The sequence below is a fragment of the Penaeus vannamei genome, chromosome 41, assembly GCF_042767895.1.
Source record: "Penaeus vannamei isolate JL-2024 chromosome 41, ASM4276789v1, whole genome shotgun sequence".
Taxonomy (NCBI): Eukaryota; Metazoa; Arthropoda; class Malacostraca; order Decapoda; family Penaeidae; genus Penaeus; species Penaeus vannamei.
Window position 1 is genome coordinate 2,897,020 of NC_091589.1, and position 15,000 is coordinate 2,912,019.

The 15,000-nt window shown below is 34.2% G+C and overlaps 1 protein-coding gene across 1 annotated transcript in view; it reads left to right on the plus strand.

Annotated features, from left to right (window-relative positions):
* The window catches only part of Glys (glycogen [starch] synthase), a 55,359-nt gene that overhangs the window by 37,659 nt on the left and 2,700 nt on the right, over window positions 1-15,000 (plus strand). The window contains exons 5-11 of the mRNA XM_070118227.1: window positions 6,180-6,442; window positions 6,883-7,003; window positions 7,340-7,506; window positions 8,470-8,662; window positions 9,355-9,529; window positions 9,778-9,989; window positions 10,433-10,630. Coding sequence (XP_069974328.1) covers window positions 6,180-6,442; window positions 6,883-7,003; window positions 7,340-7,506; window positions 8,470-8,662; window positions 9,355-9,529; window positions 9,778-9,989; window positions 10,433-10,630 — 1,329 coding nt within the window. The remainder of the gene's footprint in view (window positions 1-6,179; window positions 6,443-6,882; window positions 7,004-7,339; window positions 7,507-8,469; window positions 8,663-9,354; window positions 9,530-9,777; window positions 9,990-10,432; window positions 10,631-15,000) is intronic.

Below are 15,000 nucleotides of genomic sequence, written 5' to 3' on the forward strand. Positions count from 1 at the left end.
ATGTCCGCATTCTAAATTACAAACAGCAGATACCCAAAAATTGACCCTTAATGTACTGATATTTGATTAACCCATAAAAAGAAATATTAATTAATACTTTTTCTTTGTAAGTTGTTAGAATATTGTGTACCCATCATCTCCTTTCCTTCTGTTTGTGAGGTCTGTATTTTTGTTGAGTAGCATTCTATAAATGACCTTGTTAATAGCTTTGATGAAATCCAAGCATATAATATGTTAGCCTTTTTGGTCTTTGCTAAGAACTGCATTATGAATTTTAGTGATTTTGGATTTGTGTTAGACATGATCTACCCCATATGGAATTTGTACTGTCTTGTTTCTTTGTTGTTGTTGTTGTTTTTTTGTTTTTTTGTTTTTTATACAGGACACTTTCTCTGCTTATCCTTTCAACTAGTTTTATAAAGTGAGATGTTAGTGTTACTGGTCTGGAGACGATACTTCTGTGTAGTGTAACGGTTAGCGTTCTTATCTAGCAATCTTGCTGACCTGCGTTCAATCCTGCGTGCTGCCAGGGGATGGTAACCCTGGCCATTCCTTGCACACGGGGAGATTTAGAAGCATGATAAAACAGACAGCATGTCCTAGCAAAGAATATCCATGTAACAAATGGAATCAAGACTAAATCTTAAATTGTAATCTTAATCTTCTCTCCTTCAGTGTATGTGGAATAATTGTCATGCATTGACTTTTATTACTTGAGGGATGCCCTTTTCATTGAAAATTATATCAGTGAGTTTCATTGTGAAATGGTTATCCAATGTTCAGGGCCTATTTTAGGTACACTTAGATTACACCAGTAGTATTTTGGGGACTTCAACCATTTCCTTGGATTTGGTAGATGAAGCATTCTCATTTCCACTTTTATAATCAAAAGTAGAGAGATGATACAGTTTATGGATTCAATTGCTATTTTTTCTTCAACATTCTTTTGGTTACAAATTGAATTATCTGCTTCTCATCTTATCCCTTCTTATTGTGTCATGGTCCCTCATCACATTTAGCTTTCTTACCCCATTCTTCTTGATTCTCAGCGGTATTTTTCAATCTTGGTTTAAGTTTTTTGTTTTTCTTTTCTTTTTTTTGGGTCTACAAGCATCAGGGAACTTCTGCATCATATGAACGGGTATTTGTAGGTCTTAATTTTGTGCTAGTGCTTCTTCTAGTGATTTATTTATCATTTACCAGGCAATTTGGTCATGGTTGAAGTTCCCTGCTTCTGCTACTTGTTTTTTTTTTTCAATATTTACACGTCTTTTTAACTTTGCAACGTGAATTCAATGTTGTTATGGTTTGATTGCACTGTATGATTGGTTGTACATTATTTATGTCTTCCGAGCATACAAAAACAAGGTCAAGCACATTTATCCCCTTGCAGTAATTTTGATTATTTGGTTAAGGTTGAAAATCTCTTCAAAATCTAGAATCACCAAGTGTTGTTTCTCATCTCTGGTAGCATTTACTTGTCATTTGATTTTCATTGTTCGGTTAAGAAGAAATTAAAATTGCTCAGTATAATAATGCTACGGATTCTCATTGTTGTCTTGATGTAATTGACTAACAGTATTTAAACTTTCATAAAAGAAAAAACCTATTGAGTCAGATGGTCATGACAACATTTAATTCTCATTTCTCTGATCATTACTCCATTTCTTATTTCAGTATATTATATACTAGAAGTACCTCCTGTGCTTCTAGCATCTCTGCCTTTCCTTAATATTATCTCAAGTCATTAATTTTTCTTTCTTCAGTTTGAGTGAATATTTCTCTTTTTTGTATTTCCAATATTTTTAAGTGCATTTGCTTCATTTGGTTTGCTTGTAGTATACCAGAGCGTTCCATGTTTTTTTTTTTTGTGGTTTTCTCTTAATTTATTTGTTTAACTGTTTTGTTTTGTTTTCTCGCTGTTAATCTAGGTCAGGGCTATCCATATTCCTTTTAGCTTTTCCATTTTGTCATGTTTGTTGCTCTCATCTACCTTTTTTTTTTATCTAGGTTAATCTTAATTGGCATTGGTCTTAAGGTTTCTTAAAATTGTCTACTTGCTATGATATTTTTTTTATTTTTCATGCCCTGTCATTTTCTATTTTTCAAGATTACTCAATTCCTATTCTCCTATAGTTTAGATGAAAATTCTTGGTTACAAATCTGTTATTTCATTTCTTATTTTACCTTTTTATCTTTTGGTTTCTGGTGTTTTTAGTACAGCTGAAGTCATTGGCTTTTTCTAATTTATTGGTCAGAAAAGTTTTTTGTTTTCTTCTGGGTGGCATAACTTAACTGCCTGGCCATTTTGCTTAAAAGTCTGCTCCTTCACTTGTTTTTCATTTCTCATAGTCGTCTCTACATTTTTTGTTTTCTGGCGAGATTCATTGTATTTTAGGGAATTTGTATATTCATTCTTTTTTAGTTTCACAGTCCACATCTCATCTTTAGTTGTCTTTTTCTATCTCATTGAACTCTGAATAGAAAAAATTATTGATATACATAGGTTAATTTGATAAGACTTACTGAAAAGGATTGTAAATGACTACCAGTGATGAGTTGTTTTGTTTTAAAATGGCTATAAGTTAGATTCACATTTAAGCTAAAATATCGTCTGTAATTTATCAAAAATATATCTGTCTTTTTGAATGGTGATTTTATTACAATATATATTTTTTCTTTAAGTGTCTCCTTTTGTATGTGATGGTTCTCTGTCTTACTAAAAGAATACGGTTTTGAAAACCAAGAATAACCACTGTATTTTGAGGTTCTTTTCAATACTGTTATATGTCACCTTTATTGATAAAGTCATCCCATTGCTGCATGGTGCGTGAACTGTCCAATGGAGTTTTGTTTTGAATTTTGTTTACACGTAGATAGCCTCACTAGTGTTCAGTCACCAAGGAATCAATGAGTAGGCCCAATGTGATATCCCAGTTCTTTAACTTTATTGGAAAATGTTTTTTTCTAATATTATTTGTATTGATACTTTTGTAATCAGCAGAAGAGAAAACAGATGAGATAGGTCGGACTAGCAGTTGACTTCTTGGTGACTAAGCTCTTATTGTAAATAGAATTAATAACGTAGAAATCACAGTGGATATGGCATGTACATTCATGCTATCTCAGGTGGCAGTTGGTATATTTAAAGCCATCTTTATATCTATGTATATATATATATCTTCTCTTTATCATTACCATTACCATTACCATTACAATTACAATTACATGACATTTACCATTACCATTATCATCATCCAGTACCCTTGTAGTTATTGATATGATATGTATCACTCTTAACCTGTTGGATCAGGGTATCTAGTGGACTAAAATCTGGGCAGTGGCTTACTTGAGTAATGATTTTAGGAGTGTGGCTTGTAGGCCTGGCCCACATGCAGTCATTTGTTGTGTCAAGATTACTTGCCTCCTCTTTGCAATGTTGTTTTCAGCATGTGTTATTTGCCAGTTTGCCCTGGTTTGGTAGTCTACAATTCTGTGCAGTAACATTAGTAATGAGTATCCGTATTATTTGTTTGATTTTCTAAGATCTACGTATAATTCAATTTTCTGTAACACACACTGAGCTGCTTGTCATGGTAGGCAGTGATAGGACCTTGAGCATAGAAAGAGCGTCCTCCCAGAAGCTGGGAGTCTTCCAGCCATGGCTCATGGAAGGTACATTCCACCTGCATTCACAGGTGGAGATGATGCAAGAGCCCCTTCCTAATTGATATTCCAGTCTTATAATTTTTTCATTATATTTCTGTATTCATGATGAGTCATTACTGGCATCCTGGCCCTCAGTCAATTTTTTTTCATGATGTCACATTGTAAAAAAAAGTTCATGACTTGACAGTCATATGATGCAGGCACATTGGGTTAATAATCCCTTGAGGAAAATGATAAACAGTTTAATCATAAACTAAATATGTTTGTACTGGATAACAGATTTATTCCATTCTGGAGTGGGCTCAAGTGTTTTCATAACAAGAATTATACTTCCAATTTTATGTCAGATTCCAATCCAGTAATATTTCTCTTCATCAAAGATTATTTGAAGTGGTTATTATAAACAAGAATCAAATTTGTAGTTTTAATAGATTTCTTAAATACTCGTTACGAGTTTGTTGTCTTTCCTAGGAGATACGAAATGAGATTGACCCTTGTTGTAAGTATTGCTGGGCCACACACCAAAGTATGAACTACTTTCATTAACAAGTTATCCTTTGTAGTCTGTTTCATGTGTCCAGGCATGATCACACTTGGTACCGAAATCTAGCGTGAGTGCAGCACTAGTACCGTGGCTTCTCCTGACCTTACTGACCTAGCATAAACCACAGTGGTGCCTGCTGTTGACAATACCTGTAGATTGTCACCTTTATGCCCCTTAGACAAGGTGTTTACAGTGTCTGTTGTCCCCACCATATGTCTAACACCACACACTGTAGTTTCAATGGAATGTGGAGTTATCCTGAACTATCATTCCACCCACCATGCAACTGTTGAAAAATCAGTACCATGGAGTATATTGGTTTCCTTGGATCAGGATTACCTCAAGAATACTACTTCATTAAATGTAGCCAATGACATATTGATGATAGTATTGATAAAAATTATTGATATTGATATTAACCATTTGGTGACCATGATATCATAAAAAAGAAAATTATTTGATGGCCCACTGATGTGAGTATACTGTCATAGAAAAATTTGGCTGAGGGCAAGTATAACGCAAATAACTCGTCACAACAGTTAGAGCTCTTGGACGGTGATTAGACTCCGTGGGCATTTAGGAAAGAGCTTTTGCATTATTTCCAACAGTAAATGGGTGTGGAATGTACCATCCATAAGCCACGGCTGAAAGAAAGCCAGGGTCAGGGAGGGCACTATTTCCATGCTCATGATCCTGTTCCTGCATGCCAGGACTGGTGACACAAAGTGTATTATAGGGAAAAAAAAAAAAAAAAAAAAAAAATTATATATATATATATATATATATATATATATATATATATATATATATATATATATATATATATATATATATATATATATATATATATTTCAAAATGTTACTTATTTTTGTTATCATTGCACAGAGTTACTGACTACTTTGAGCTATGATATGGAGTCTGCTCAAGGAAAACAGTTTATTTCCATCTTAATGCAGCATATCAAATGATAAATACAGACCGCACACCCAAGAGAGTTGCCACTCAAGTAATGCTAATGACTGAATTTTGGGCTATGTGTGGGCTGCAAGGTGCCTGGATCATATTAGTATTGATATATGATAATGATTATAATGTTGATGATATTAATGTTAATATTGACAATGGTAATGATGATGATAATAACAATAATAATGATTATGATAATGATAATAATGATATTGATATTGATATTATTATTGTTTTTATTGTTATTATTGCTATCATCATCATCATCATCATTATTGTTATTGATATTATTTATTTTCTTATCATCATCATCATCATTGTTATTATTGTTATTGATATTATTTATTTTCTTATCATCATTGTTATTATTGTTATTGATGTTATTGTTATTATTTGTTTTCTTATCATGATCATCATCATTATTGTTACTGATATTATTTATTTTCTTATCATCATCATCATCATCATTATTATTGTTATTGATATTATTTATTTTCTTATCACCATTATCATCATTGTTATTATTGTTATTATTTATTTTCTTATCATCATCACCATTATTGTTATTTTTATTATAAATATAATCTTTACTGACAGGATTGTAGTTACTTTTATTATTGTTTTGTAATTTTATTGTTGGTAGCCTTATTTTGTCAATTATCAATTATTATTATTATTATTATTATTATTATTATTATTATTATTATTATTATTATTATTATTATTATTATTATTGTTATTATTATTATTATTGTTACTATTGTTAGGGTTAGTTTTAAAATTTGTGTTAAATGTTACTTTTGATTAATAGTGTAACTTTTAGAAGTAGTAGTAATATAAATTTGATCATTATAAATGTAATTTTCATAGTTGCTTATTATTATTATTATTGTTATTGTTGTTGCCGTGATTATTGTTATTATTATTTCTTGATTTCTTGCAGTTTTTTGTTTTCATTCATCTTTATTAAAGTCATTACTGTATTTCCAACTCGTGCAGTTCAACATAGATGAGGAGGCGGGTAAGCGAGGCATCTATCACAGGTACTGCATGGAGCGTTGTGCGGTCCACCTTTCCAACACCTTCACCACCGTCTCAGAAATCACGGGTGTTGAAGCAGAGCACCTCCTCAAGCGCAAGCCGGACATCATCACCCCTAATGGTCTCAACGTCAAGAAGTTTGCCGCCTTGCACGAGTTCCAGAACATGCATGCTATCTCGAAGGAAAAGATCAACGACTTTATCCGAGGGCATTTCTACGGGTAGGTCTCTTGCAGATGGATTCAAAGGGGCTGGTTGATGGGAAGCAAAAGAGAGAGAGACAAGAAGAGAGAACGTGTGAGACTGAAAGAGGTTCTAGAAAGGAGGGTAGAAAGAGAGAGAAAAGGCGAAAAAGCATGACTGAGTGCCTGAGAGTTGATTGAACAAGAGGTTTTAGATTTCCCTGGTCTTTTTGACCCGTGCTTGCTTTTTAGTTCAGATATGAATAGGGTTGATCTTGTATGTTTTGGTTCATTGTGAGTCGCAAAAGATGTTTTTCACAAGAATTACTTTCGGGGGACTTTAAGGGGTTATAAGACCTTTTTCCTATTGAAATATCTATCTATCTAACTATATATATATATGTGTATATAATTTTTTTCTTCTTCTTCTTTTTAGTCTTACTGACCATTAAAGATCAAATTCTCATCTTTCATTACAGGCACATGGACTTTGACCTCGACAAGACCCTATATTTCTTCATTGCAGGAAGGTATGAGTTTGGCAACAAGGGAGCCGACTTGTTCATTGAAGCTTTGGCTAGGTTGAATCACTACATGAAGGTAAGGCAACTCATTGTTTCATGAGAGTTTCATGAGAGTTAAATTTGGTTGCAGTAGGTTTGAAGACCAAATTTTAACTTCCAGTACTCAGAAAGAAAGAAATGATATATTTTTTAAATGCTGTTAACCTTATTTCAGTGCTTCTGTCTTTTGATAAGAGATACTATCAAGAAAAAGAAAAGAAGAAGAAAAAAAAAGAAGAAAAAAAAAGAATATATATATATATATATATATATATATATATATATATATATATTTTTTTTTTTTTTTTTTTTTTTTTTTTTTTTTTTTTTTTTTTTTTTTTGAGACATGATGACATACATTGTAAAATTCCAGGCCAGTGGAACAGACAAGACTGTTATAGCCTTCATGATCTTCCCAGCAAAAACGAACAACTTCAACATTGAGTCCCTCAGGGGCCAGGCCGTGACGAAAAGTCTCCGTGATGCCATTCATGACATCCAGTCGAAGATAGGCAAACGCATGTATGATATTTGCCTAACGTAAGTGCTGTTGTTTACAGTTTTAAAGTTTGGAGGTCGAGGTAAAGAGAAGTTGAAAAATCTGGGCAGAGATGGATATGTATAAGAAAGAAAGACAGGAGGAAAGGAAAAAAAAGAGAGGGAAATGGAGGAAAGGAGCAAGAATGGGAAAGAGAGAAATAGAAAGTAGGGGAAGAAGTCTTCATCTTTTTCTATTTCTGAGTCTCTCTGTGCCTTTTTTGTTCTGTGTCTTTTTCTTTCTTTCTATTTCTTTGTAATTCTCTTCCTTTCTCTTTCTGTGTCTTACTCTTTTTCTTTCTCACTATGTCTTTCTCTTTCTCTCTGTGTTGTTCCCTTCGTATCTGTGTCTTATTTAACCATTCATGAGTTTTCACTAAGGCTTTAACATCAATACTATCATTATTTTTATTGACATTGTGGTTATTATGTTGTTATTAACCCTATTATGCTGGGGCCAGAATTTTCTGGCATGATTATTATGTAACAGTCTTGTCTTTCTAGCAGGGTTTGTGCTGAGCAAGGAAGGTATGATGTGTATACATGTAATACATGATGGTTATAGCCATACCCCCTAAGGGGTTAATAATACTATTGCAATAGGATAGATTTTTTTTTAATTAGGGAAGAGTGTAAACAGGTGAAATGGGTAGTACTGGTAATTAACTCTTTGGAAACCTAGTACTTGTGGAGTGATATATATATAAACAAAATTAATGTACTAAAATCACAGGCCATAACTTGTGCATGCCATAACTGGCATCAGCAGATTATGAACTATTTTTGCAAGGCAAAACATATTTACCTAAGATTACCATTGCTCCAAAATAGTAGATCTGTTGCTGCTACCTGAGAACATTTAGCCCTTTCAGGAAAAGGTGAATCCACAAAATATGATTTTTAGACATGTATGAATTTCAGTAACAAATAACAGCATCCTCATCTCTGCCACCCCTCCCATATCAGCGGTCGCCTCCCTGAACCAGATGAACTGCTGCTGAAAGAGGAAACGGTTAGATTAAAAAGATGTATATACGCAGCCCAGAGAAAAAACCTGCCGCCAATCACCACACACAATGTTGAAAATGATACAGTTGATCCAGTGCTCAGTGCTCTTCGTAGATGCCGCATGTTCAATGACACACATGATAGAGTTAAGGTAAGACTTTAAGACTTTTCTTAGTATATCATCTTTACTTTCATTTGAATGATGATAATAATGATAATAATATTAATGGTAATGATGATGATGATGATAATGATATTGGTAATAATAGTATTCATAAGGATAGTAATAGTGATTATAATGATAATGATAATGGTGATGATGATTATCCTTATCATAATGATTATGATAGAGAAGATGATAATAATAGTAATGATGCTGATACTAATGATTATGATAATGATGATGACTATGACTTTGACTGTGACTATGAAAATGATTGTTATTATCATTATTAGTATCATGATCATGAACATTAGTTGTATTTCTATGTATATATATATATATATATATATATATATATATATATATATATATATATATATATATATATATATATATATATATATATATAGTTTTTTAAATCTAAGAATCCATAGTCATCTTAGGGCTCATCAATAAAAGGCCTTACCTTAGCTTACTTCTGGTTAACTGAAAAGCCTTTTACAGTCTATTTTTTTCAAAATTCCATACACCCCCAGACTTATTTTTATTATATGTAGTAAGAGAATGCTTTTTAGGCCTTCTTTAGGTGCCTCACATAGTGTGTTTTGCTTAATTATGCATTCACGCAATAGTCCCAGGAACATGAATTTTGCATTACTTATCTTGAAAATCATTTTCAGGTCATTTTCCATCCTGAATTCCTCTCAGTCACCAATCCTCTCTTTGGCATGGACTATGAGGAATTTGTCCGTGGATGCCACTTAGGTGTATTCCCTTCATACTATGAGCCTTGGGGTTACACACCTGCTGAATGCACTGTTATGGGCATTCCATCTGTCACCACCAACCTCTCAGGTGCATTGAGACTGTAGTTTAGGAACTTTCATATTTTAACTTGATATTTTATTTTGAATGTTGGTGTGGATATTGAAACTGCTAAGAGTGTTGATGCTTTTATAACAGTAATTTTGTATATCCATTCTGAGGTAAATTAATGGAATCAAGAATTTCTGTAATGTTATCATTTAGTGTTTTGAAATTGATGCACTAACTGAAATTTGCTGGGAAAGGGATGTCTAATGAACCCGTGTCTGATTTTTTAGGCTTTGGCTGCTTCATGTCTGAGCACATAGCTGACCCAATGAGCTATGGTATATACATCATTGATCGCAGATACATTAGCCTGGAGGAATCTGTGAGGCAGCTAGCACAAAACCTTTTTGAATTTGTTCAGCTGAATCGACGTCAACGTATCATTCAAAGAAACCGTACAGAGCGCTTATCAGAATTGCTTGACTGGAAAATCTTGGGAACGGTAAGATGCCTCAGGAACATTGCCTGTTATACTAGAGAGGCATGTTTCGGTGTTGCTAAATGTATTCTGTATGTGTAAAGTCTTTTGTATATTTGATATATCTTAGAAGGTGCTGCTGAAGAGTTTTATGGAGACAGGTATTAGATATTTGTGAAGGTATATTGTATGAAAGTATAAAAGATCTTTTAAACATATTAATTATTGCATTGCATTAAGAGAGAGAAGGAATTTTAAAATCCATTTGAAGTATTGTAATCATTATTATAATTTTTCATTTTTGTTATTATTATATTATTAGTACCAAAAATATGAAATAGACATGGTTGATTTTATATGATTAGCCTTGCCTGTCACTGTTTTAAAAAGAAATGAAGTTGAATTAAAGATCAAAGAAAAAAGGAAAAGGAGTAGAATATTCGAGAATTTTCTTTCAAATATTCCAGTATTATCGTCAAGCCCGTCAACATGCCCTACGCACAGCATACCCAGAGCTGGCCCTGGAGGAAGAAGCAGCAGGTGCAGGACGACTCAACTATCCTCGACCACTGTCCGAGCCTCCATCACCCACCTCTTCACGAGCCACAACACCAGCTCCTTCAGAACATGGCTCGGATGAGGATAGTGTAGATAGCGAAGCAGAGGTAAGGTTTTCAAATGATTTTCCTTTGGAATGTATCTTTTGTATTGAACTCCTCTGTTTGCCCTCTCCCTGCCCTCTAAAGATATATATATGGTCTATCTATCTATCTACTTATATATCTATCTATATATCTATAAATCTATCTATCTGTATATATATATATATATGTATGTATATACATATATATGTATATCTGTGAGTGCATGCGTGCGTGTGAGTGTGTATGTGTGTGTGTGTGTGTGTGTGTGTGTGTATGTGTATCTGTGTATGTGTATATGTATATAGATAGATAGATGGATATAGATATAGATTTGTAGATAAAAGGGTTAAGGGTAGGAGAAATTAGAAATAGCTTTTTAAAATAAATTACCAAATGATGTGTGAAGAGTTTTAGTCTCTTAACAAGGTAAGGAACCCTGATTTTTTTTTCCTTTCTTGTGATACTGCCGATGGAACACTGTCTTTATTTTTTTGAGGGGCATGCCAACACTAAAGATATTTTTGCCATAATATTATGTGGAGGATATCTAGAGGTTAAAGTTGCTCCATACTTTTATACTGTAGAATAGAATTTCTACCCTAAGAATTGATTTTTCTTACAAGTTATAAGTTAACTGAAAATTATTTTTTTGTGATCAATCGCACATTTTTAGGAACTTTTAGACAGGAATTTAACTGGATGAGAAAAAATTGCATTCTGTTTATGGAAAGGGATTGAATCCAATGGTGAACAGACTTGGTTGGTAGTTTTAGCCCTAGGGTGCCTTATACATACAGCGGAAGTAGGATTCTGGTGGTCTCTTTTCAGACATAATAACAAGCATATCATATAATCCCTTTGTCACATAATTGAAAGAAGGTCTAGCTTGTAAATCAATAGAATGACTTGGTTATACTCTCTCTCTCTCTCTCTCTCTCTCTCTCTCTCTCTCTCTCTCTCTCTCTCTCTCTCTCTCTCTCTCTCTCTCTCTCTCTCTCTCTCTCTCTCTCTCTCTCTCTCTCTCTCTCTCTCTCTCTCTCTCTCTCTCTCTCTCTCTCTCTCTCTCTCTCTCTCTCTCTCTCTCTCTCTCTCTCTCTCTCTCTCTCTCTCTCTCTCTCTCTCTCTCTCTCTCTTTCTCTCTCTCTCTCTCTCTTTCTCTCTCTCTCTTTCTCTCTGCTCTCTTTCTCTCTCTACTCTCTTTCTCTTACTCTTACTCCTCTCCTGCCCTCTCCTCCCTTCCCTTCCCTTCCTTGACTTTCTCTCTTGAGAGAGATCTGTAGGATGACCTAGAATGTCTTGGCTTGGTTGGATTAAGGAGCTAGAGATGTGCAGAGGCCGTGAGGGATCTGTGCACCCCTGTTGGAAGTAACTGCCATTGAATGATTGATACTTTGGGAGATTGATACTGAATCCAGAGTGTGCTGTCAAAGGGTTGAAATATGTCCTCAGTCTTTTCAACTTGAGGCTCTTTGAGGGGGGGGGGGGATTAACTTTAAACTTTTTGAGTATGATGGTAGCATTGCTTTAAATCAGAATATTCTGTGTTTTGATTATGTCAGTTTCACACATTGGTCCTGGGTGATCTGGGCAACCCACCATGTGACCTAGTCAAGCTTCCACTTAAAGGTTTATCTTTATCTGTGTGAATTTTTTTGCTTTGTTTAAGAATATTGGGCCATCAACACCCTCTACCAGCCTAAGATTCAAACATTTTCCATAGATGTATAATTGTATGTTGTTCAGACATGTCCATCATTATAAATATAAATATAACTTATTCTCAGAAAAAAAATAAAATAAAATCATCCAAGTATCATGAGTACTTGGATATGCTATTGCAGCTATTTGCATAACAACTTCTGAAGGACAAATTATTAACAGTTACAGTAGTGTGATCGACTTAAAACAGGCTTGTTGGCCACCTCTGATCTATATGAATGATATTGTATACTGTAGCCTAGGATATGCAATATAGTCTTCAAAGTATTTTAGAGTAAACATATTTGCAATTATGGGTAAGCATTCACCCCACATCCCACCTTCTCATCCCCCTGTCAGTAGTCTCCATCCCTTACAAAAAAATATGAATTTTGATTATTGAAGGACACAGTTGCAGAATGCATTTGCTATTTCTCAACACAGTCCATTAGCCCCAATCCCCATCACTGACTGTGGTTGACATCCCATGGCATAGTGAAGGAAAGTAACAAAAAGGATTAGATACACAAGAAGGATTTTAAAGTATGTAGTATAAGAGGTTCTTTCATTGCTTACCTCCTTCACTGATTTGGAAGCCCTCTGGAACTATTCCCTTTTCCTTCGTAATTACATCACTATCTCCTCACATCACTGTTGCCATAAAGAAGTAATCTCCTGAGAAGTGTATGCTAGGGACAGTTGAAGGAGACAGTGCAATCATGGGTTCCTATAGCTTAACCCATTACCACTGGTATATTTTGAAGCCGAAAATAAAAGTTTCCGGGTGGCTACAAAATCGGCGTACGGGGCTGGCCCGGATTCTGCCCGAGTGCTGGGCGCGGTCTGCACCGATACAGCGTCACACTGGCGGGACGCCCGGCAATGTTTATTTTTTTGGGCTATTCACATATGGGACACCCAGCGTTACTGGGGTAATGCATTGAGTTGTGAATTTTTCTTAGGGGTTGCCAATTAGTGTATGTGATGTTATAGACACACGGCAACAATCCAGGTTTGTTGTAATTCTGTGAGAACTCGGTTTTTAATTACATATTTTCTCATGTGTATTGTGTCACTGGTGAACTTTTGGCATTTTTTTGCGTTGATGTGAATCCCATCAAATTGCACAATTTATATATATAAAGTAGGCCAGAAAAATATTTTACGCAGGACTCATTTCTATTATCTTATTTGGTCAATGTGCTTAGCACTTACTAAAATTCATGAGAGGCTATATTTACATTATTTTGAGAATTAAGAGAAGCTAAACTTCCATTATTTTGAGAGGATAAGAAAATTATTAGTAATAAAAATTGTAAAACAAATTAAAGCTTTGTTTTGATTGTGAGTGAGTTGGAAGTAATTTCAATAACTAAAGATTTTATAGATTATTGTGACTGGCATGAATATTAATGAATATGATGGTATACTATGATGAGTGGAATTGAGATTACTAAAGCATGACCTTTATACTAACTGCATAGGGAATTTATCATGCTCTTATATATTTACCCAAGTACTATCCATTTTCTGTATGTTTAGAAATATATTATCATTGCTACTAAACTTTTTTTTGTACATCTCACTTCCATAATGTTTCTATAACTTATCAAAAAATCTGATGATGTAAATAGACTAGAACTTTTGCATTGGTCATCAAAATAGAAGGTGATATTTCTTTAAGAAGGAAAGAAAAAACCAACCCTGAAAGGACGTGCTGTCTTGTGACGTGACACAGATTTGGCAAACCACTTCATGTCTACTCATATCCAAAGGAGTTGTATTTTTGGAATCAATACACCACGAGACTTGAAAACGTCAGTCATTTTCCAGCATGATATGGGGTGAGACTCCCCAAAGAATATTTAGATGTAGGACTCGTATCCTTTTAGGGGTTCGACTTGTCTCTCCTCATTCTCTCTTTCCATAATATATAGTGATATAGTTCTTGTGTCTCAGTCTTCCCCTCTCAGTTTTCACTTCGCTTACGAGATGCTGGTCATGGGACGCCCGGCATGATAGCTCTGCCTGTGGCGCGGGAATGGGAATGAGAGAGAAGAAACAAGAATTAATGTGCTTAGTTTCACTCAGTTTCACTCTTGATGTTTAAAGAAATATAATAGAATATAGTGCACACTGTAAGTCTTGACTTTCTGCACGTGATTCAGTTAATTTTGCCTTAATTGCTTTATTAACGTTTCATTAATAACATTTTCCCAAGAGTGGTGTTACTTATCTATTTAATCAAAATCTTAGGACCCTATGCCATTGCCTCTGTTCCCTGTGTTTATCCCTTTATAGATGGGTTGTTTAACTCTCTAAATCCATGGAGACCACATTTGGTTGCTGATGCCAATTATTACAGGTTAGAAGGAGAGAGAGGGTTAATATTAATTAATTGAATGAATTTATGACCATTAGTGAAGTTCCACCAAGGGTTGATATGTGCTAAATTTTTAAGGAATCTAGATAGTTTATGGGCACCTGAGCCATGTAGAAATAGATTTATAGAAGTTTATGTATGGACATCCTTTTAAAAAATCAAGTCGTTTTTTTAGCAAAAGTCAAGGTTGAAGAATAATTTTTTTAAAAGTTGAGAGTGGATAAAAACAAGGTTGATAAAATCTCATGGAAAATGTATCTTCTGGTTTGCTAAACATCAGTATAGTGTATATGGAAATTTGAGTCTGTGA